Source organism: Mirounga leonina, unplaced genomic scaffold, assembly GCF_011800145.1.
Source record: "Mirounga leonina isolate KUSES-001 unplaced genomic scaffold, KU_Mleo_1.0 Mir_170, whole genome shotgun sequence".
Lineage (NCBI taxonomy): Eukaryota > Metazoa > Chordata > Mammalia > Carnivora > Phocidae > Mirounga > Mirounga leonina.
In genome coordinates this window covers 6,172,995-6,194,698 of record NW_023270433.1, presented here as the reverse complement: position 1 = coordinate 6,194,698, position 21,704 = coordinate 6,172,995, and the positions used below count along the sequence as shown (strand labels likewise).

The window sequence follows — 21,704 nt, the reverse complement described above, 5'->3', positions numbered from 1 at the left end:
TTTTTTTATTTTTATTTTTTAAGATTTTATTTATTTGAGAGAGCATGCACAAGCGAGAGGGAGAAGCAGATTCCCCACTAAGCGTGGAGCCTAATGCAGGGCTCGATCCCAGGACCCTGAGATCGCAGCCTGAGCTGAAGGCAGATGCTTAATCCATTGAGCTGCCCGGGCACCCCTATCAACAATACCTTTTTTGAAATCATTCGACCACATTACGTGCGGGTCCAACTCTAGACTTTCGCGTCTATTCCCTTGAGCCATATGTCTTTGTTTAAGCCAATGCCACACTGACTTGATTACTGAACCTTTATAGAAAGTCTTCAGTCAGAAGTTATAAGTCTTCCAACTTTGTGCTTTTTCCAGATTGTTTGGGCTCTTCCAGGTCTTTCTTTCTGTATACATTTTAGAATTAGCTTGACAATTTCTGCAAGAAAGCTTGCTGGGATTTTGATTGAGATTGCATTGAATCTGTAGCCCAATTTGGGCAGAATGGATATCTTTTTTTTTTTTTTTTAAGATTTTATTTATTTATTTGAGAGAGAGAGCACATGAGATGGGGGAGGGTCAGAGGGAGAAGCAGACTCCCTGCCGAGCAGGGAGCCTGATGCGGGACTCGATCCGGGGACTCCAGGATCATGACCTGAGCCGAAGGCAGTCGCTCAAACAACTGAGCCACCCAGGCGCCCCAGAATGGATATCTTAATATTGAGTACACCAGTCCACGAACATGGTGTATCTCTTCACATATTTAGATCTAATTTAATTCCGTGCATAGGAAGATTCAATATTTACATTTTTAAAAATATTTTTATTTATTTGTCAGAGAAAGCACAAGCAGAGGGAGCAGGAGAGGGAGAAGCAGGCTTCCTGCTGAGCAGGGAGCCCAATGTGGGACTCGATCCCAGGACTCTGGGGTCATGACCTGAGCCAAAGGCAGACGCTTAACCGACTGAGCCACCCAGGTGTCCCTCAATATTTACATTTTTAATGGCTGCACGGTACAACAGTGTGGTTGTATCATTATTTGTCCAGTGCCTGTTGCCGTTCGCTCAGATTACATCCAGTTCCCCCATTATAAACAGCGCATATCTTTGTCATTCTGTCTTTGCACATACCCTGATTACTTAGAAAAAAATCTGGAGCCACGTTAACCCTCTGGACTCTTCTTCGCTATTTGCCTTATTTAAACTGGTGATTTGTGTGCAGTGAGATGTGGAATGTCAGTGATCTGGGCGTATTTTGGTGAGGCCCCAACAGCACAGTGATTTAGAACAGGAGGCAGCAAACTGTGGCAGCAGGTCCTGGGTTATCTTGCAGAACCCTGGAGCTATTAATTAAAAAAAAAATAGTTTTAATACATTGTAAAAAGAAAAAAAAGTGCAAAGAAGAATATGTGATCAAGATTGACACGGCCCACAAAGCCTAAATTATTTACTGCCTGGTCCTTTATAGACAAGGTTTGTCGAACCTGGATTCAGAGCCTGGCTCTGTACCAGACAATCTGATCGAGTACCCACGCGTGACTGACTAGCTGAGGATTGACTTTGGCCAAGTCCTGTAGTTAGTTACTCAAGCTCCAGTTCTGTTTCTTCTGCAAAACAGGGGCAATGAGGGTACATGGAGGGTTGTTAGCCACAGGGCTCTCTTTTTTTCCCCCTATCTGAAGTTGGAGGAACTTAAGTAGTCTGATTGCACGTGTGAATCCAGATGGGCCCGTTGCCATCATCCCTGTCCTGGGCACCGCTCATGGCACTGGGCATCAGGCTCATAAGCTGGCTCTGCCATCTAGCTGGAGAGATGGGCCATACACCAAAGACACTCCCTCCCCTCTCTTCCCAGCCTCCTGACCGTACTGCAGCTTGGCAATGCGATGCACTTGACCTCAGTGGAAATGAAAAAAAAAAAGAAAAAAAACCAACAACAATCCTAAAAATCTGGCTTTGAGTGAAGAGGCTTGGAATTTAGAACCTTGAGCCCATCATTGTCATGTGACCATTTTAAATGTTAGCTTCTAACTGCCTCTCTCTCTTTGAACTGCCCACATCTGGGGGACTGTGGCCCAGCAGGGAAGGGGGGGGCAGTGGCGACACGTGGATGGACTCAGTTGTGCCTCTAGCCTGGGGTTGCTCAAGACTTGGGGGCCAGGGGTTCTGAGCAGCACAGGATCCTTGGGAGGCACCAAGGATGATCTGAGGGTCTCGGGCATGCGTGGAAGGGGCTGAGCCTTCCGTCCAGAGGGTTAACAGGTGGTGGCAGCCAGAGGGAGCATTAGCTGGAGAGCCCTGTGGCCCTCTCTTACAGACCCTTGAAGGTCTCTGCTCTCGGGGATCACAGGTAATGCCCAGCAGTGGCTAATGAAGGGTCCAACACCCCCAAGGAGGGGCTGGCCCTATTTGCCAGCTCTGCACAAGCCTTTAGCTACCCTGGGAGTGTTTTTACTGTCCCCGTGGTTGGACTGAGGAGCCTGTCCAGCCCGTGGATGCCTCAAATGTCCAAAAATTCACTTGCCCCTCCCAGGAGGAATTCGGGCCTATTTTCAGCCCCTGGTTGGTGCGAAGAGTGGTTTTGAAATAACAGAGCTGCATGAAGTGCGCTGGTTTGTCCCCCCAGGTTCCCTGCCAGAGGCCTGCACTCACCCCAGCCAGCGCAGCGCCCCACCACTGCCAGCTGTCCACGGAGAATGTGGATGTCAGCTGCTTCCTGGGGGTGGCGCTCTACACAGAGGTAGGCCCACAGCCTGCCCGTCTGAAGCACGGACCGAGGAGGAAAGTCTTTTAGGTGAAATAACGGAACTGTGGTTGTCTTTTTTCTTTTTTCAAGTCCTTATCTTTTAGAAGAACATGCGCAGATGAAATGAGGTGGTATCTGGGATCTGCTGCAAAAAAAGAGGAGGTGGGAGGTTGGGCTGAAGCAGGGTTGGCCACTCAGGGCTCAGGGCTGAAGCTAGGTGATGGGTACATGGGAGTGAGCCATGCAGTTCTGTCTGCTGCTTATGTTTACATTTTCCCAAGTTAAAAAGAGAGCGAACACAGGTGGGGCCTTACGAGTCTGACCAGCTTGCAGGTCAGCCTTAGCTCTCGCATTCCTTTCTGTGAGACCTGAGAGAAGAAGGAACCCCTATTTCCTAATCTGTAAAAGGGGCTTAATCACAGCTGCCTGGAAGATGGCTGGGGGAGTTTGTAATGAGCTAATGTATGGAGACCACTTAGTGTGTTACCTGGAACCTTATCAGCACCCCGGAACAGCTGTTCTGGCTGGGAGCCTGGGCTCGTCGACCCCTGGCTGGCCATTTCTGGTGGGGAGGGGCCTTCCAGGAGAGCTGGGGGTCTCCCTCCCTCGGTGGACACGCAGCCTCTGCCTTCGATCCAACCACCTTGGCTCCACTTCATCTTTGGTTGGTTTGGACCTTGTTGGGCAACAGTTTGGAGCTAGAATCAACAGTCAGATTCCTGGGTGCGATTTCTGCTAAACTTTTGGGTGGCTGAAGCAAATTCAGTGATTTCTTTTTAGGCATTTTCTTTGGCAATAATTGTAACTCACAGGACGTTGCCACAAATGTCACTCAGTCTCCCCCAGCGGTACCACATCTTTGGCATGTCTGCAGTACGTACGGTATCCCAGCCGGTAGAGTTGATGGTGGTGCACCCCACGGCACTTACTCACGTTTTACCAGTTTTACACGTACCCATTTGTGAGTCCTTGAGCAATCCACTGGGGTCGATGTTACCGTCACACCCAATTCTCAGAGAAGGACAGTGAGGCTCAGAGTAGTTACGTGGCTTCCCCGAGTCACCAGCTGATGTGTGGCAGAGCCAGGGCCCGAGACCAAAGTTGTGCACTGAGCCAGTAACCACATGCCTCCCTCCCCAGAGGCTGCCGTTAACCCAGTCTCCCTGCGTTTTCTCGTAGGTGAGCCCAGGCCAGAATGGGGGACTCCAGGGACCTTTGCCCTCACCTTGACTCCATAGGGGAGGTGACCAAGGAGGACTTGCTGTTCAAATCTAAGGTAAAGGGTCAGACCTTCCGGGGCTGGGGCCCATGCCCAGGGGCACTGCCTTCCTGAGGTACAGAGGTTTCTGAAGGTGGTGGAAGAACCAACTCTCCGAGAGTCTCTGGTTAGCCTTTTGTGTAAATGGAAGGGCTGGTGTCTGCTCGAGGCCTTCCGGGGTCTGCGTCCTAATGGCCATTAATTATCACTTAGCTCACTCCATCTGGGAGCCGCTAATGCTCTGTGCATTAGCTGCTGGAGCGGGTGCCCAGAGCCTTTCCAGGGCAGGGCATGAATCACGCCTTGAGAGTCCATGGACATTTTGACACATGTGACCTGAGGAGGGCCCCGGGCAGGCCCAAAGCAAGAAGGTGGGCCACTCTGAGTGGGGAGGATGTGTCTTTGTCTGGAAAAATATTTTGAATCGGCGCAATACTTTTCCTGTGGTTCAGAATCAAACAATATAAAAATACCAGCGTCAAGAAGTCCCCCTCCCAGCCTCTGTGCTCCCCCTCCCCGCCCCCCCTTTAGGGAGCCACTTACAGGAGTTTCTTTTGTACCTCTTCAGAGTTTCTTTATGCAAATATGCTTATTTTTCATTTCCCCTTCGTTCCATAAAAGGTAGCATGCTGCAGACACTTTTGTAACTTGCTTTATTCACCGGACAGTGTATCCTGGAGCTCTTTCAATCCTGGTACATAGACAATTTTCTCACTCTTAGCCCTGGCGTTGCATGGTATCTCGTTGTGTGGACCCCGTAACTCAGCCGCTCTGGGCAGACACCACGGCTCTTCGCATGTGGTGAATGCGATGCTGTGATGAATGGCCTTGTGGGAGTGCCGCTGTGTGCCGGGGGTGGGGGGTGATGGGGTGGGGGGGTGGAGAAGAGTGTGTGGAGGACACTCCCGGGAATGGGGTCTGGGGTCAGATTCCTAGACACACTGCTGGCTCTTCTTTCTGGGCACCTGATGCTGGTCCCTCAGCCTCCCTCCACCAGCAGGTCCTGGGTGGCCTTTGGCCTGAGCTGGCTTAGCCTGGGCCCACAGGAGGGATCAGGCCTTCAAAGGACCTGTGGCTTCTTTTGAAGTAGTTTCGCTTGTCTGTGATCTGGAGGAGGGGCCGAGCAAGGCTGTGGTGCAAATATTTGCATTGTCTAACGCTGGGTTCTGAGTCTGCACAGAGAAATAAATAAGATAGACCGAGGGGATTTTCCTCCAGAGGAGGCAGGAATAGGGGGATCTGAGGGCAAAGACGTGAGCAAGGAGGGAAAGTCTGGGCTGGCCCACGGCAGCCTTTTGGAGGGGCATCTGGAGATGTCTCAGGCCTGTGTTTCAGGGAGCATGTCTTCCACCCTGCTCTGAGCATCCAGGAACCTACAAAACAAAATGACGATTGTTTTAAAATACCAGAAGGGGGAGGGCTCTGAACAGGTCAGTCGGGGTGGAGGAGATGCAAATGGCCGAGACACCTCTGAAAGAAGATGCTTAACTTCACGAGTGGTTGGGGCTATTGCTGACCAGAGCAAGATGATGGCATTTCCATCTGCCGGACGAACCACAAGCCGGTCGGATCAGAGCTGACAGTGATGGAGGGAAGGAGACCACACACATGGTGGGGCTGGGTAGGCATTCCTGTCCCTTCGGGGATGCCATTCCCCTTCTGGGAATTTATCCAGCAGCAATGTAAGTACCAGTTATAAAGATACAAATACAGCAGTATTCATTGAGCACCATGTGTAAGAGGAGGAAACCGGCGGCAGTCTGAATACTCATCAAGAAGGGAACAGGTCAGTTGTGCTGAGCCCATAGCGCGGGGCACCGTGCAATCGATCATTGCAGAGGACGAGGTGTGATGTCTGTGTGCAGACTCAGGAAGATGACCATACAAAGGTGGCAGAAACATGCATAGTATGATCTGATTTTTCCTAAAATCACACCCCCTCCCCTAAGTATACGCATATGCATTTGTATCAGAAGAAAGTATGGAGGGACATGTTTCAGATTATTCCGGCACATATTTTTATTACACGTTATATCCTCTACTTCAAATTATGTATAACATGTGTGTGTCATCTGAACTGTTAAAACAAGCATACCGGGTGCCTGGCTGGCTCAGTAGGTAAAGCATGCGACTCTGGATCTCAGAGTCGTATTTTCCAGCCCCAGGTTGACTCAGAGCCTACTTAAAAAAAAAGTGTAGGATACTTTTGTTATTCAAATGACTGAAAGGAAAAGGAAACCCCAGAAGATGAAAGTAAATTGTGAAATCAGGAAATCACAAAGGAGATGACAAATTCAGGAAGGTCAGGGGCTACTGATGGATCCCCTGCTGCCCGCAGCACCCCCAGCGGGAGACCTCGTCTGACCGCGGACCTCAGTTCCAACCTTCTTCACCTCAGCCTGACGGGGAGCCCATATTTAGGCATGGCCACAAACTGGGCTTTGTGAGAATGAGAAGTTCCCAAGGAAGCGTGGGAGGGGGAGGCCTGCTTTCCCGATGGGGGGCTCGACGACCCAGGCTCCCCAGCTTCCCCGTCCCAAGCCTGCTCCATAGCCCGGCGGGACCTCTGAGCCTCAGTTCCTCATCTGTCCAAAAGAGGTGCTGCACAGGGTGCCCGGGGGGCTCAGTTGTTAAGTGTCTGCCTTCGGCTCAGGTCATGATCCCAGGGTCCTGGGATTGAGCCCCGCATCGGGCTCCCTGCTCAGCGGGGAGGTCTGCTTCTCCCTCTCCCACTCCCCCTGCTTGTGTTCCCTCTCTCGCTGTGTCTCTCTCTGTCAAATAAATAAATAAAATCTTTAAAAAAAACAAAAGAGATGCTGCACGGACTGGTGGGGATGACGTGAGCCATGTATGATAAACTTAGCCATGGTCATCCTCAGCAGGTATCCCTCTTGCTCTGGCTGAGCCCCATGTTGAAACTGCTGTCAGAGCTGGCACTTAGAATTCACCTCAGCTGATGGAGGCCCCTTGGGCTTTTTGGAGGCTTAGCTGGAATTGCTGTTCTAGACAGGTACAGACAAGATTATTTTAGGGCACAGTTTTTATTTTATCTAACAGAGAGAGCGAGAGAGAGAGAGCGCACAAGCAGACGGAGTAGCAGGTAGAGGGAGAGGGAGAAGCAGGCTTCCCACCAAGCAGGGAGCCCGATGTGCGGCTCGATCCCAGGACCCTGGGATCATGACCTGAGCCGAAGGCAGATGCTTAACCGACTGAGCCACCCAGGCATTAGGGCAGGTTTAAGTTGTAGCAAAGAGACCCTGAAATACAGTATCTTAAATGAGGTAGACATTTCCTTTTCTCATAGAATAGTCCAGAGCTAGCTAGGATGGCAGGGTGGCCCTGCCTTTCCCAACATGTGACTTTCATCTCTGAGTCCAAGGTCCGCTCCTGGCTTTGCATCTGCATTCCAGCCAGTGGAAGGAGGAGAAGGAGCTAGGGGGATGCACAGCCTGGAAGTGACATATATCACTTTCACTGTCATCTCGTTGATGAGAACTGAGCCCCGTGACCACAGTGGGGGCCGAGAAACAGTCTGCAGCTGGCTGGCCATGTGCTCAGCCCAAATCCACACATTCTGTTACTAAAGCAAGAAGGGGAGATACTGGTGGACAAGAAGCAGGCTCTGTCAACCAGAAGACCAGAAACCTCGGTGTTTTCTGTGGTCTTCAGACGTAGTGATCTGCCAGTTTGTACCAGGCGCTGTGAAGTCAGGGGGGTAGACAAAGCAGACCGCCCCTCTTTCATGGAGCCCAGAGTCAAGATGGGGAGAGAGGCTTACACAGAAAGGGAGAGTAGAGGGCACGATAAAAGAGCATATTAACGGGTCCATTGATTTAAGTTTCAAATGATTTTACGGAGGAAAATGTTTTTGTAGCACATAACGAAATAAAATTCAAACAGTAAAGTCTGAAGTGCCCTGTGAAGAAGGACATTTAGATTGGCAGGCTGGTGAAAGCCTTTCTGAGGCAAAAATGCCTTTAAGTGGAGAGCTTTGGAGTCCAGCCGTCGGTGCCTCCGGCTGGAGCGGCTCCCCCAGGCTGCTCACACTTGGCTCTTCCTCTCCCACAGGGAGTCTGTCAGTCGTGTGGTGTTACTGGACCCAACCTGTGGGCCTGTCTCCAGGTAAGGCATCCTTGTCGCTGTTGGGGGTGTGGAGCTTGGTCTAGACTCTGGGCTGGGAGCGTCTGTCTCTGGTGGGCACTGCTGGAAACCTCAGGTGGGGACACAGCCTGGATGTCTCAGGGGCCGGGCCCAAGTCAAGAGGGCGCCAGAGTGAGGGAGAGGGTCTGGGTGCCACGCAGCCAGGCCTCAGCTTGGCCCACGTCTCACTGTGTCCCTACCTGGGCTTTGTGCAGGAGGGCAGCAGCCCAGAGCACCTTGCCCACCTTACTCCGAGGGCAGGGGCAGCTGTCATGGTAGCGGTCCTGTCCAGCTGGAACCGCAGGGCATATACAGCTGTTGTCCTGTGTGGTGGCAGGGCCTCAGTCGCTTGTGGGTCCTCGTGGTGGAGACGGGCCAGCCCCGATCCTCGCTCCTTCCCTCTCTCCGCAGGTCTCCTGCCCCTATGTTGGCTGTGGAGAATCCTTCGCTGACCACAGCACCATTCATGCTCAGGTGAGTGCCGTGGCCAGGAGCGCGGGCCCCGCGGGCAGATGGCCCAGAATTCAAGCCCCGGCTCCAGCAGCCTCCCAGCTCCATCTGCCCCCGCTGGGCCTCAGTGGCTACGTCTCTAAAATAGGAATAAGCGCAGCAGGGTTGCTGCAAAGAAGCGAGAGCTGATATGCGGGTGCAAGCATATGCTTGTGGCATGTGCATGTGTTTGGTCAACGGCAGCCCTGGGCATTCCTTGCTGCAGGATGAGCAGATGCCGAGAGCTTCCAGGCGTCTGTCCTGACCGCGCCTCTTACCGAGGCCGCCCCGATGCAGCCGCGGGGCTCCTGCTGGGCCAGTGTATCCTCAACCTCAGTTTGGGTCTTGCCCTCTAGGCGAAAAAGCATAACCTGACAGTGAACCTGACCACATTCCGGGTGTGGTGTTACGCCTGTGAGAAGGAGGTGTTCCTGGAGCGGAAGCTGGCAGCACCCCCAGCAGGCCCCTCACCCAGGGTCTCGGAGCCGGTAAGGGGGTGCAGCAGGGTCAGCGCAGGTGGTGGTGACACACGTCGAGGGCAGGGCCCTGTGACCCAGGCGTCGCTGGAGCAGGGATTGGTGGGTCCCAAATGCTTGCTGAGCCCCAGCTCTGGGCCAAGGCCCATAAGGGGTGTTGAGGACACACAGGTCTTCATGGGAAGGGCCTCCCTTTGGGAGTTTGCAGGCTGGGGGGAGGCTGTGTGCAAGGGCTTGTGGGAGCCCAGCCTGGGGCCTATGGAGAGCCCCTGCCACCCCAGCTCTAAGACGTATCCCAAGGGAATCCCCAGTGGTCGCCGCAGTGTAATTCTCTGTGGGAAATGCCTGGAAACCCCCCTGATGAGGCGCCGAGCAGGGCCCTGTGCAGCACCTAAAGGTGGTGGGCCCGGCAGGCCCGCACGTGGAGGGCAGCCTCGGGCTGGGGTCAGCACGCCACTGTCGGGCTGGTCAGCTGCCGTGTGTCCTGCCTCCTCCACAGTGACACAGCGACCGTCACGTGGTAGGCGCTCCCTAAGTGTTTGTGGGATACGTTTGCAAACGTGGTAGATGTTTATGATGTTTTACAAAAAGAGACTATAAAATAGTACATGGACAGTATCTTGTTTTGGGGGCCTGTGTGTATTAACAGTTAAAAATCTACATAGCTGTGTATAGACTTCTAGTGGTTGTCTCAGGAAAGTTGTGTTGTCTGCTGTTATTTGTTTCTTTTTTTCCCCAAATTTATGAAAATTAAGATAATTTTTTATTTTTGTAAATAGAATGCAAGTTCCCGGGCTGGGGCCACCAGTGCCGTCTCTTTCCAGGGTGTCCTCTGCTCAGATGGGCTGACTCGGTTTAGGCTCACGGCTGGGGGCTGGGCTTCCTTTCCTTTCCTGGGGGGCACATGGGCCTAGGACCCCCACCCCTCCCGCCTCACCTCCCCGTACTCCTCACTCAGAGTCTTCCACGCAGGACTCTCCACCGCCCTCCCACCCGCTGAAAGCTGTCCCTATTGCCGTGGCCGACGAAGGAGAGTCCGAGTCAGAGGATGATGACCTGAAGCCTCGAGGTAGCTGACCCTGGAACAGGGGGCGCTGTGGGGCTGGGCCGGGGGCCTCAGCACTGCACAGGGAAGGGCAGCCTGACCCACAGCCTGAAGGCCCGTAGAGCGCAGTGGCTCCCCTCGGAGTGCTGGCCATCCGGCGGAGTCCTTGCGGCCTGCCAGTCCTCATCCCCTGCCTCAGCTGTGTGACCCTGGGCAGGCCGGTGCCCCTCGGCCCCTGGCCTCAGCTGCGCAGGGCAGACGCTGCGCCCGGCTGGGTGGAGGGCAAAGGAGTCTGTTTGAAACACTCAGGTACCCACAGCTGTTATGAGCGGGAAGCACATTAACTTACTTGGCAGATTTCTGGGGTGGAACACCAGCCATCTATGTCCTCCCCTGTTTGGGTCCCGGGGGCTCGGGAGCCACAGCTCATCTGGGAGGGCAGGGCGCTCACCTTCCCTCCCCCACGTGATTGGTTCCTAGGCCTCACGGGCATGAAGAACCTCGGGAACTCCTGCTACATGAACGCTGCCCTGCAGGCCCTGTCCAACTGGTAGGTTGTCACCTCACCTGGGAGCTGGGAGGCCTGGAGCTGTCGCCAGGTGCCCTGGAGGTAGCAGCGGCCCCCAAGCTGGGCTGTGTGTGCTACCCACAGATGCGTGTATATGGATCCACCTCAGAAGCCCTAAAAACACACGTGTCCTTTGACCCAGCAGTCCCTCCGGCCAGAATTAATCCTAGGAAGGTCAACTGAGATGTGGAGCACGTTGCCTAGGGGGATGTTCCTAGCCCATTATTTATGGAGAACGATTTGATGGTTCACATTTATTTATTTTTTAAAGATTTTATTTATTTATTTATTTATTTGAGAGAGAGCGAGAGAGCATGAACAGGGGGAGGGGCAAAGGGAGAAGCAGACTCCCCGCTGAGCAGGAAGCCTGATGTGGGGCTCAATCCCAGGACCCCAGGATCATGACCTGAGCTGAAGGGAGACGCTTAATGACTGAGCCCCCCAGGCACCCCAGTGGTCCACATTTACAGGCCAGTTTTACAGTGAGTGCAGGACAGTATTTATCAAACGGGAGGGGGTCAGAATATGGCCAGTGGGAGGAAGGAGGTTATTGAAGCTTTGTGTGGTACAATCCCATTTGGGGGAGAAATTCCTAATTTCTACCTTGGATAGGCTGTTAACTCGGTGAGGCCAGGGCATTTCCTGTGCCTGGCACACAGATGTCCCACTTGGTAGGGATTCAGTGCCTGCATATGTGAAGGAGGGGGGGATGTGTGCATGGGAGCGTCTGGAAGGATATGCCCCTAAGATCTTCCGAGTAGGAAGGATGGTAGGATTAAAGTCTCTTACTGTTTGCCAACCTCTAGATGTTCCAGTGTTTCTATCATGAATATGTATTTCTCAAGTAATGAGATAAGTTAACTTGAGGAAAAGGGAAGATGCCTTCAGGTTGGGGAAGGTGTCCGCAGAGTGGGCTGGCGGGAAGAACAGGCACTGTTCTCTATCTAATCAGGCAGCAGCCAGCCCCTGACCCCACGGCACCTGAAGCCGGCAGCTCGGCAGCCCTGGGAGAGGGAAGGGGGCTGTTTTAGCGTCTCAGGGTGGCCATAACAAAGCATGGCAGGCAGGGTACTTTAAACTTTAAACAACAGAAATTTATTCTATCTCAGTTCTGGAGGCCAGAAGTCTGAGGTCAAGGTGCGCGGGCGAGGGGGGGGGGGCTTGCTTTGGAGGCCTCGCTCCTTGACTGCTAGCTGGCTGCCTTCTCCCTGTGTCTTCACGTCATCCTCCCTCTGGGCGTGTTTGGGTCCAAACCTCCTCCTTGTAGAAGGACTCGTAGAAGTCATATCGGACTAGAGCCCACCCTGAGGACTTCCTTTGAACCTAATTACCTGTGTCCAAATATAGTCACCTTCTGAGGTCTCCAACATGTGGATTTGGGGAGACACATTTCACCCTGTGACAGGTCATCTGCAGGCATTTCTGGTTCAGGGGCAACAGTATGCCCCTCCGGCTTTTGCTTCTCCAACCAGCTCTTTCTTTTTTTTTTTTTTAAAGATTTTATTTATTTATTTGAGACAGAGAGAATGAGAGAGAGAGCACATGAGAGGGGGGAGGGTCAGAGGGAGAAGCAGACTCCCTGCCAAGCAGGGAGCCCAATGCGGGACTCGATCCCGGGACTCCAGGATCATGACCTGAGCCGAAGGCAGTCGCTTAACCAACTGAGCCACCCAGGCGCCCTCCAACCAGCTCTTTCTAACCAGTGCCTTTTCTGAGCCGGCTCTCTCCCTGCCCCTAGCCCTCCACTGACCCAGTTCTTCTTGGAGTGCGGAGGCCTGGTGCGCACAGACAAGAAGCCAGCCCTGTGCAAAAGTTACCAGAAGCTGGTCTCTGAGGTCTGGCACAGGAGACGGTGAGTGACTGAGCCCCTGACCTGGGGCAGGTGCCTGGGGCTGGGGATTTTTCTCTCTGCCCCTCGACCGAGCACTACCTGTGCCTTCAGCCCCTCACTGCGCGCTTGCCACACTTTACCTGTGTGATCCTTACGGCGACCTTGTTTTACAAGTTGGGGAAATTGAGGCTCGGAGAGATTTACGTATCTTGCTCAAGGTCACCCAGCTTGTGAAAGAAGGAGCTAGAATTTGAAAGTGGCATTGCCCCGAGCCCTCAGCCACTTCCCAGATGTGTGTGCCGAGGCCCAGGCACCACCGTGCATGTGGGAGAGACTCTCATGGGCCGTGGCTGGTGCCGACAGGGCAGGGGCTTAGCTCAGTGTAAATGAATTTTAAGACCAGAAGTTTGGATTAGACCTGTTTCCCCAGTAAAATTGGGAATAACTTAAAATGAGTGCATAGAAATATGCCAAGTGTAAAAGCAGATTATAAAACAGTGTGATGGAATATAATTCCTATTCTGTCAGAAGCCAAGTTTGTTTTCTGTGTGTGTCTATTTTCATGGAAAAATCCAGAAATCTTAATGGTAGTTATCTCTGGGTGGTGGTGCTATTAGCCGTGATGTTTCTTTGCTGGGCTTTTCTGAAATTTTAGATTTTTCAACATGAACGTGTCATACTTCTGAAATGAGAAAAAAACCACAGTAAGTGTTTCAGAAAGAAAACAGTTTTCAAGCAGACTTGTCCTAGACTAGCAGGAAATGATGCTGAGCCAGTCAAGAGTTCTTTGCCTGGTTGAGCCATGACTTGACGTTTTCCTTCTTGACTGTGGGGATGTGCGAGCCTGCAAGGGCTTCTGGCCAAGTCAGCACCTCCCAGGGTTGCCGCAGACCCCTCACTGAGTCTGATGCAGCCGCCCCGGGCCGCCTGCCTAGCAGCCCTCGCGGGATCGTGTAGCTCTGAGCGGGCCACGTGCGCTAACGGGTCTGGTCTTCCTACAGCCCAAGCTACGTCGTTCCCACCAGCCTGTCTCACGGGATCAAGTTGGTCAACCCGATGTTCCGAGGCTATGCCCAGCAGGTAGGCCGTCCGAGCTGTGCAGGGGACACACCATTACCAGGCCTGGCTCTGAAGCTCAGACCAGCGTGGAAAATAGCAGTGCAGCTCAGGGTTACGGGGCGGGTCCCCTTACTGCCTGAGCCCTTCGTGTGTGTGAGGACACGGTAGGCTCCTGGAGCCTGCTGGTGTTCTCCTCACTGGACAGTGTGGAGGCTGAGTCCCAGCCGAACAAGTCACTTGCCCTGGCCACACGGCTGGAGATTTGACCTCGGGCAGTCTGACCGCAGAGTCTGGGCGCCTCAGCGCTGCGTGCTTTCTCATTCCCCTAATCACAGGCAGAATTTCACTTTTATTAAAGGAAACATTTGATAACTAGTTTTGGTAAATATAGGGAACCCTTTGGAAATCAACGGTACTTTCTATTGCATAAACTCATGGGGCCAAAACGAAGCAGAATGCAGCCACATGTATGCCCCAGTCCCAGGCTGAGCTGATCGTTCACGTGGTCCAGTACCCTGCCTCAGACTGCCACACGGCCTGGGTTTCACTGCTGGGCTTGTGGGAGGAGCTGGGCCTGTCTGGGCGGCCGTTCCTGCGGCCCGAATGTGGGGGCCAGGAACAGGGCAGCTGTCAGGCGAGAGATGCCTTCCGCCCTCTCCCTTGGCCCCCAGCACCCTGCCTGCCGTCCCTTCCCAGGGGGAGGGTTGCTGGGTATTCCTCTGCTCACACCCTCAGTTGGATGAACACCAGGCTCCTGACCGAGAAGTCCAGCGCTGCCCGAACACCACCCTTTCTGGGAAGTGATAATGCCCTCCATGATCACAGTTCACCAGCTACCGTTTATTAAGTTGTCACTACCCGCCCCACAAGGACAGCCCTGTTTATCCTCACAGAACTCTCCGGAGGTGGGTCCTGTTGTCACCCCCATGTTATGGGTAAGGAGCTGAGGCTCAGAGAGGTTCTACAGCTCGCTCAGGTCACACAGCAGAGAGCGGCAGGGCGGGGGTCAGGCCGAGCTGAACCATTCCCCAGGCTCTCTGTGAGGACCCCATGGAGCAGGGCTGCTGCCTAACACCCAGCTGGATTCCAGAAGCATCCCTGTCTCTGGTTCTTAGACGTAACACAGGGAACATTTCTGAGTCTGAAACGTAGGCACGGCTGTGGGCCTCTGTTAATGGCTGGAGATTTTAGCAACAAACACCATACCTCTGTTAAAAGGAAGAACCAGAGAGAAAAGTAGATGGTGTATCGGGGCCCGTTTCTTTTTTTTTTTTTTAAAGATTTTATTTATTTATTTGACAGAGAGAGACACAGCGAGAGAGGGAACACAAGCAGGGGGAGTGGGAGAGGGAGAAGCAGGCTCCCCGCAGAGCAGGGAGCCCGATGTGGGACTCGATCCCAGGACCCTGGGATCATGACCTGAGCCGAGGGCAGTCGCTCAACCGACTGAGCCACCCAGGCGCCCTCGGGGCCCGTTTCTTAAAAGAACCTCCCAGGCCCCTGACACAGGACCCACAAATCCTCTCTGCTCCTTCTGCAGGATAAGCTAGTGGTTGATTTCTCTGATCTTCAAGTTCAATACTTTGCTTGAGGAAATCCACCCAGAGCCCTCCCTTCCCTCTCCCAGAACTCAGAGGATGAGGCTCTTGTCCCCACGCCGGTGACAGAGGGCTGGGGAGGCTTGGCTGGGCCTGGCCACTCCGTGACCCAACGCTGTGTTGGTCGGGCATGGGGCCAGGGGCACTGTGACGGGCAGGACGGTGAACCGGTGGCCCAGCATGGCACCTGGTACCCCCAGTTGTTGGAGACCAGCCACCGCCACCGTGTTCTGGTCTTCTGAAGGGCCTGGGAGTGCGGCACTCGGCTGGGCCCCATGGGCAGGTGTTGGAAGCCTCGCTTCCCAGGCTTTTTGCTCGGTTTGGTGACCTAGTCAGAGGTCAGAATAAAAGTGCCACTGCTGTGATTCAAGGCCCAACCAGCCTGAAGTGGAGCTTAGACAAGTCATGCCCACGTCTCTGGGAGGGGCCATCCTGCCTCCGGAGCCTGTCCCCGTACCACAGGCCACCGTGGCAAGGGAAGGGGCGGGCCCCGGGGGCTGGCAGGAGGACGGGGAGAGCAGGGAGGCCCAGAGGAAGGCTGGAGGATGCAGGCAGCCTGGCCTGGCGGCTGGCATCACCCCTACAAAGCCAGCTGAGCCCTCACGTGCACTTGTGTCTTATGGGTCCCCTTCCTGCTTCCACAGGCTCCCCGCCCACCCCCAGGGTCCCCTCCTATAGGCAGCAAGGTGACTTTGGAGGCCAAACGCGACCCCTCCACTCTCCCACACTGAGCTGGAAGCAGGGCTATGGGTGCTTGGGAGCAGGACCCGGGGCATGACACGGATGCGGCTCTGCCGCCTCACAGCTGCGTGACTGGGGAGGGGTGGCTCAGCCCCTCCGGCCACAGTGTCTGCCGTAGAGCAGGGTTCAGGACAGAGCTGCCGTGGAGGCCTCTGGTAGGGCTGCTCAGGGCGTCTGCCCGGGCGCCACAAGCACCCGCGAGCTGGATCTGCTGGTGTCCTCGGCAGCAGAAGCAGGGGGCGCCCGCGGCGGGTTCCTCCACCCCGGAAAGCCCTGTTGACGCAGCCCCTGCTTCCAGGACACCCAGGAGTTCCTGCGCTGCCTGATGGACCAGCTCCACGAGGAGCTCAAGGAGCCCGTGGTGGCGGCCGCGGCGGCGCTGGCGGAGGCGCGGGACTCGGACTCCAGCGACACGGACGAGAAGCGGGAGGGCGACCGGAGCCCGTCAGAGGACGAGTTCCTGTCCTGTGACTCGAGCAGCGACCGGGGTGAGGGCGACGGGCAGGGCCGTGGCGGGGGCGGCTCGCAGGCCGAGGCGGAGCTGCTGATCCCCGACGAGGCGGGCCGCGCCATCTCCGAGAAGGAGCGCATGAAGGACCGCAAGTTCTCCTGGGGCCAGCAGCGCACCAGCTCCGAGCAGGTGGACGAGGACGCCGATGTGGACACGGCCATGGCCACCCTTGACGACCAGCCCGCGGAGGCCCAGCCACCATCGCCGGGGTCCTCCAGCCCCTGCCGGACCCCAGGTGCCAGACAGCCGCTCGGGGTCGCCCCTGCCCGCTTGGTCCGGCACCTCCTGCGTGCCTGTAGCGTGGGCCGACCCACTCAGAGCCGGGGTGTGGCTCAGCCTGCCCGGCGGCCCGGCGGCCCCGCGCCCCCACTGGACACTGAAGGACATGTGTCCTGCGGGTTGGGTGGGGGCTGGGGTGGGCTCCTGCCTCGGGCCCTGGGAGGTGCTCGCTGGTCCTCTTCCTGACGGGGCCCCGGAGCCGACGTGGTTCCTCCCGGCCCAGCCCTGGTCCCCTCTCCGCCCCCAGAGCCAGACAACGAGGCCCACATGCGCAGCGCCTCCCGCCCCTGCAGCCCCGTGCACCACCACGAGGGCCACGCCAAGCTGGCCGGCAGCCCTCCCCGGGCGAGCCCCGTGAGGATGGGGCCATCGTACGTGCTCAAGAAAGGTTGGCAGGATTGGGCAGGGAAGGGGGTCGGCGGGGCATCCGCACGCGCAGCCGGGCTGGGTGTGCAAGTCGTGCCGCGGCTGCCTTTCCGAGCAGCAACACCTCCAAACCCTCCTCTGACGCCACTGGGGTGCGAGTGGGGGTGCCCCGTCTTACAGTGACCCGGGCCCTGGGAGGGGACCTGCGTACCCCACCATGTGATGCACACAGACCCCCGAGTCCCAGCCAAGCAAGCCCCAGTGCCGCCCCTTGTGGCAGACAGGCCGGGGGGGCTGGGCCTAGTCCTGTGCGTGCCCCCAGCCCAGGTGCCGAGCGCCGGTGGTCGCAGGCGGAAGGAGCAGCGCCACCGCAGCGTCATCTCCGACATCTTCGACGGCTCCATCCTCAGCCTTGTGCAGTGTCTCACCTGTGACCGGGTGAGCCCTGCGAGTGGGGAGCCACGGGCCAGCCTTCGGGGGCCCTGGTGGTCCTCCCTCGGGGGTGGGGGGGAGTGGCTTCTCCACCTGATGGCCCCTGCCCTTCTGGAGGGAGAGGGCCCTGGCTGCCTGGTTCCCGGGTCCAGGGTCCAGCGAGCAGACCCTCTGTCCTCCACCTGCCATCTGGTGGCTGGGGTCCAGGCTGCAGACTCTGCTTGGTCTGGGCAGGGCAGAACCCTGGAAGATGGAAACCCAGGCTGACCTTCAACCACACAGGTGTCCACCACAGTCGAGACGTTCCAGGACCTGTCACTGCCCATTCCTGGCAAGGAGGACCTGGCCAAGCTGCACTCGGCCATCTACCAGAACGTGCCGGCCAAGCCGGGCGCCTGCGGCGACAGCTACGCCACCCAGGGCTGGCTCGCCTTCATCATGGAGTATATCCGGAGGTAGGCCTGCCTTCCCACCTTCCTGCCTGCCGGAGACGTGAGACTGCCCTAGCCCTGGCAGGCAGCAGACCACCAACAGCAAAGTTCAGGCGTTCGCAGGGCCAAGGGCAGGGTTTGGAAGGGCGCCCACAGCTGGATGTGCAGATGTTGCCTGGGCGGGGTGGGGGCTTCCTCAGCCACACTGGGATGGCCTGGATTGGGTGGGCCCGCAGGTCTGAAAGCAGGTAACGACAGGGGGGTCACCAGGCGGCAGCTAGAAAGGAGGGTGGCAGCTGGAAAGTGGGCCTGGCCCTGTGGGGAGAGCAGTGGGCAGCTTTCTGGAGCCCTCACTGTGTGCCACGAGGTCCTCTTTCCACCTACCCGATGTCAGGAGCCCATCAGCCCAGAGGATGGGCCAGTGGGACCGGGGTCCCTTCACAGATGGGAAGGCAAGGCTCCGGGAGAGGTGATGTCTCTCTCCCAGGGACACTGGGGCTGCTGGCTGGGTGGTCCCAGGTATTTGGCTGCAGACGTCTGCCCATCCCACCCACCTGGCCAAGCCGCCTCCCTGGGCCCAAAGTGACCAAGTCTTAGTCTTGCCTGGGCCCTGGCACCACCCCACCAGCCCTGTTCTGTCTCCCTAGGTTTGTGGTATCCTGTACCCCCAGCTGGTTTTGGGGGCCGGTCGTCACCCTGGAAGACTGCCTTGCTGCTTTCTTTGCTGCTGATGAGCTGAAGGGTGAGCGGAGTGGACTTGGCTGGGGAGGGGTTTGCTGGGTGAGCATGCAGCTGGTTTCTGGAACTCACTGTCAGTATCACCCCCACCCTCCCCACCGTCAGCCTAGGCCTGCATGTCCCCCAGCCCCACTGCCTGGAGCGCTCTTAGGGCTTCCCCTGTTTTTCTTTTGCTTACCAGTTTGGTGGACAGAAACGATACCGTGCTTTAATTTTGCATTTCCTCGGTTACCGATGGTTTGGGGCAGTTTTCATTCGTGTTTTGACTGTTTTATTTCCTATCTTGAAATTTCCCACTCCTGTCCTTTTCCCATTTTTCTGTTGAGTGCTGGGCATCTTACTAACCTTTGGGAAAGCTCTTTTAAAAAATAAAATTAATTGTGGTAAAACATACATAACCTAAAATTTACCGTCTTAACCATTTTGAGGTATACAGTCCAGTAGCGTTGTGACTATGTTCACGTTGTCGTGCGGTCACTCTCCAGAACTTTTTCATCCTGCAAAATGGAAACTTTCTACCCCCGAGACGGCAACTCTCTATTCTCCCCTCCCCCAGCCGCTGGCGCCCACCCTTCTACTTCCTGTCTCTGTGAACTTGACAACTCTAGGGACCTCATCTAAGTCAGCTCGTATGGTGTTTGTCTTTTTGTGACTGGCCTATTTCACTCAACGTGATGTCCTCTGGGTTCATCCGTGTTGTAGCAGGTGTCAGGATCTCCCCCCCCCTTTTTTTTTTAAAGATTTTATTGATTTATTTGAAAGAAAGAGCGAGCAAGAGAGAGAGTGCACAAGCGGGGGAAGCAGCAGAGGGAGAGGGAGAAGCAGACTCCCCTCTGAGCAGCAAGCCCGATTCGGGGCTCAATCCTGGGACTGTGGGGTCATGACCTGAGCCGAAGGCAGATGCTGAACAACTGAGCCACCCAGGCGCCCCCTATTTTTAATTTTTTGAGGAACCTCCATACTGTGTTCCAGGATGACTCTGCCAATTTCCATTCCCACCAGTAATGCACAAGTTCCCCCTTCTCTACATCCTTGCCAACGTCTGTTATCTCATTTTTTAAAATCTCTTTTTGAGTAGCTATTCCAAAACAGGTGTGGGGTAATATCTCATCGTTGCGATTTGCATTTCCCTGATGATGAGTGATGTTGAGCATCTTTTCATGTACCTGTTGGCCATCTGTTTGTCTTTGGAAAAGTGTCTCTTCGGTCCTCTGCCACTTTTTGAATGGATTATTGTTTTTTTTGCTATTGATTTGAATGAATTCCTTACATATTCTGGATATTAATCCTTTATCTGATACAGGTTTCTAAATATTTTCTCCCATTCTGTGGGTTGCTGCTTTATTTTGCAAATTCTTTTGTTGTGTAGAACTTTTTAGTTTGATGTAGTCCCGCTTGTTTATTTTTACTCTTGTTGCTTGTGCTTTTGGTGTCCTATCCAAAACCTTGCCAAGACCAATGTCAAAGAGCATTTTCCATATGTTTTCTTCTAGAGTTGTATGGTTTCAGGCCTTCTATTTAAGCCTTTCATCCATTTCACTTCAGGGTAATTTTTGTGAGTGGTACGAGACAAGGGTCCAATTTCATTCCTTTGCATGTGAATATCCAGTGTTCTTTTTTTTTTTTTTTTAAAGATTTTTATTTATTTATTTGACAGAGAGAGACACAGTGAGAGAGGGAACACAAGCAGGGGGAGTGGGAGAGGGAGAAGCAGGCTTCCCGCTGAGCAGGGAGCCCGATGCGAGGCTCGATCCCAGGACCCTGGGATCATGACCTGAGCCAAAGGCAGACGCCTAACGACTGAGCTACCCAGGTGCCCCAATATCCAGCGTTCTTAACACCATTTACTGAAATGACTCTCTTTTCCCCCATTGAATATTCTTGGCTCCCTTGTCAAATATTAGTTGCCCATATATGCATGGGTTTATTTCTGGACTCTCAATTCTGTTCCTTGGTCTATGTGTCTGTTGTCATGCCAGGAGCATACTGCTCTGATGACTGTTGTTTTGTAGTATAGTTTGAAGTGAGGAAATGGGATGCCTCCAGCTTTGTTCTTGCTCGAGATTGTTTGGCCATTTAGGCTCTTTTGTAATTTCATGTGAACTTTAGAATTGTTTTCTATTTCTGTGGACAATGTCACTGGACTTTTGATGGGGATTGCATTGAATCTATAGATGGCTTTGGCTGGCATGGACATGTTGACAATATTTATTGTTCTGATCCATGAATGCAGGGTATCTTCTCACTTATTTGGTCATTGTGTAGAAACAGCTCCGTCTTTGTCCCATCACTCTTACAACACTCCTGACACCAGATGCATGGTGGTTTGCCCATACCACGCGGTTATGGGACACCAGCTGGGTATTGAGAAGTCAACTCAGTTGTGATACTGTCACCTGGGGACAGCATCAGGTCCCACATGTTAAGGACTCAGTCCTACAAGACTTCCCCTCCCCAAGAGCCAGTCACAAGTCCTGCTTGTCATCTGTGCTTCAGACTGATCGGCTATAGATCGAAGGTTCCAACCCCTCTTCCTCGGGTTTGATAAATTTGCTAGAGCCATTACTTACTAGGTGACTGGTTTATTATAAAAGGCTGTAACTCAGGAACAGCCAGATGGAAGAGATGCACAGGGCAGGGTATGTGGGAAGGGGCGCAGAGCTTCCGGTCTCTGAGCTCGCTACTTTCCCTCGGTCTCCATGTGTTCACCAACTCCAAAGGTCTCCAAAGCCCATGCTATTGGGATTTTTATGGAGGCTTCTTCACGTATGCATGATCAGTTATAAACTCCTGTCTGTAGAACACAAGTGTGGCTGAAAATTCCAAACTTCTAATCATGGCTTGGTCTTTCTGGTGACCAGCCCTGATTCCGGAACCATCCACAGTCATCTTGTTATTTATTTTTTTTTTTTAAGATTTTATTTTTTTTATTTTGGAGGGACAGAGAGAGTGAGTGAACGTGTGAGCAGGGGGAGGGGCAGAGGGAGAGGAAGAGAATCTCAAGCAGACTCC

The 21,704-nt window shown here is 54.4% G+C and overlaps 1 protein-coding gene across 7 annotated transcripts in view; it reads left to right on the top strand.

Moving 5' to 3' along the window:
• USP20 (ubiquitin specific peptidase 20) overlaps positions 1-21,704 on the top strand; it is a 40,928-nt gene that overhangs the window by 9,187 nt on the left and 10,037 nt on the right. For 2 of the 7 annotated variants that reach the window (XM_035015625.1, XM_035015628.1), the window contains exons 2-15: positions 2,611-2,778; positions 3,910-4,006; positions 8,057-8,110; positions 8,540-8,602; positions 8,974-9,105; positions 10,066-10,162; positions 10,619-10,688; positions 12,445-12,558; positions 13,539-13,617; positions 16,234-16,681; positions 16,973-17,113; positions 17,372-17,529; positions 17,806-17,978; positions 18,602-18,696. In XM_035015625.1, coding sequence (XP_034871516.1) covers positions 3,926-4,006; positions 8,057-8,110; positions 8,540-8,602; positions 8,974-9,105; positions 10,066-10,162; positions 10,619-10,688; positions 12,445-12,558; positions 13,539-13,617; positions 16,234-16,681; positions 16,973-17,113; positions 17,372-17,529; positions 17,806-17,978; positions 18,602-18,696 — 1,705 coding nt within the window. In that variant the 5' untranslated portion in view covers positions 2,611-2,778; positions 3,910-3,925. Of the gene's footprint in view, positions 1-997; positions 2,004-2,484; positions 2,779-3,909; positions 4,007-8,056; positions 8,111-8,539; positions 8,603-8,973; positions 9,106-10,065; positions 10,163-10,618; positions 10,689-12,444; positions 12,559-13,538; positions 13,618-16,233; positions 16,682-16,972; positions 17,114-17,371; positions 17,530-17,805; positions 17,979-18,601; positions 18,697-21,704 lie in introns of those variants that run through there. The other 5 variants (XM_035015626.1, XM_035015629.1, XM_035015631.1 and 2 more) reach the window with 5 other exon arrangements.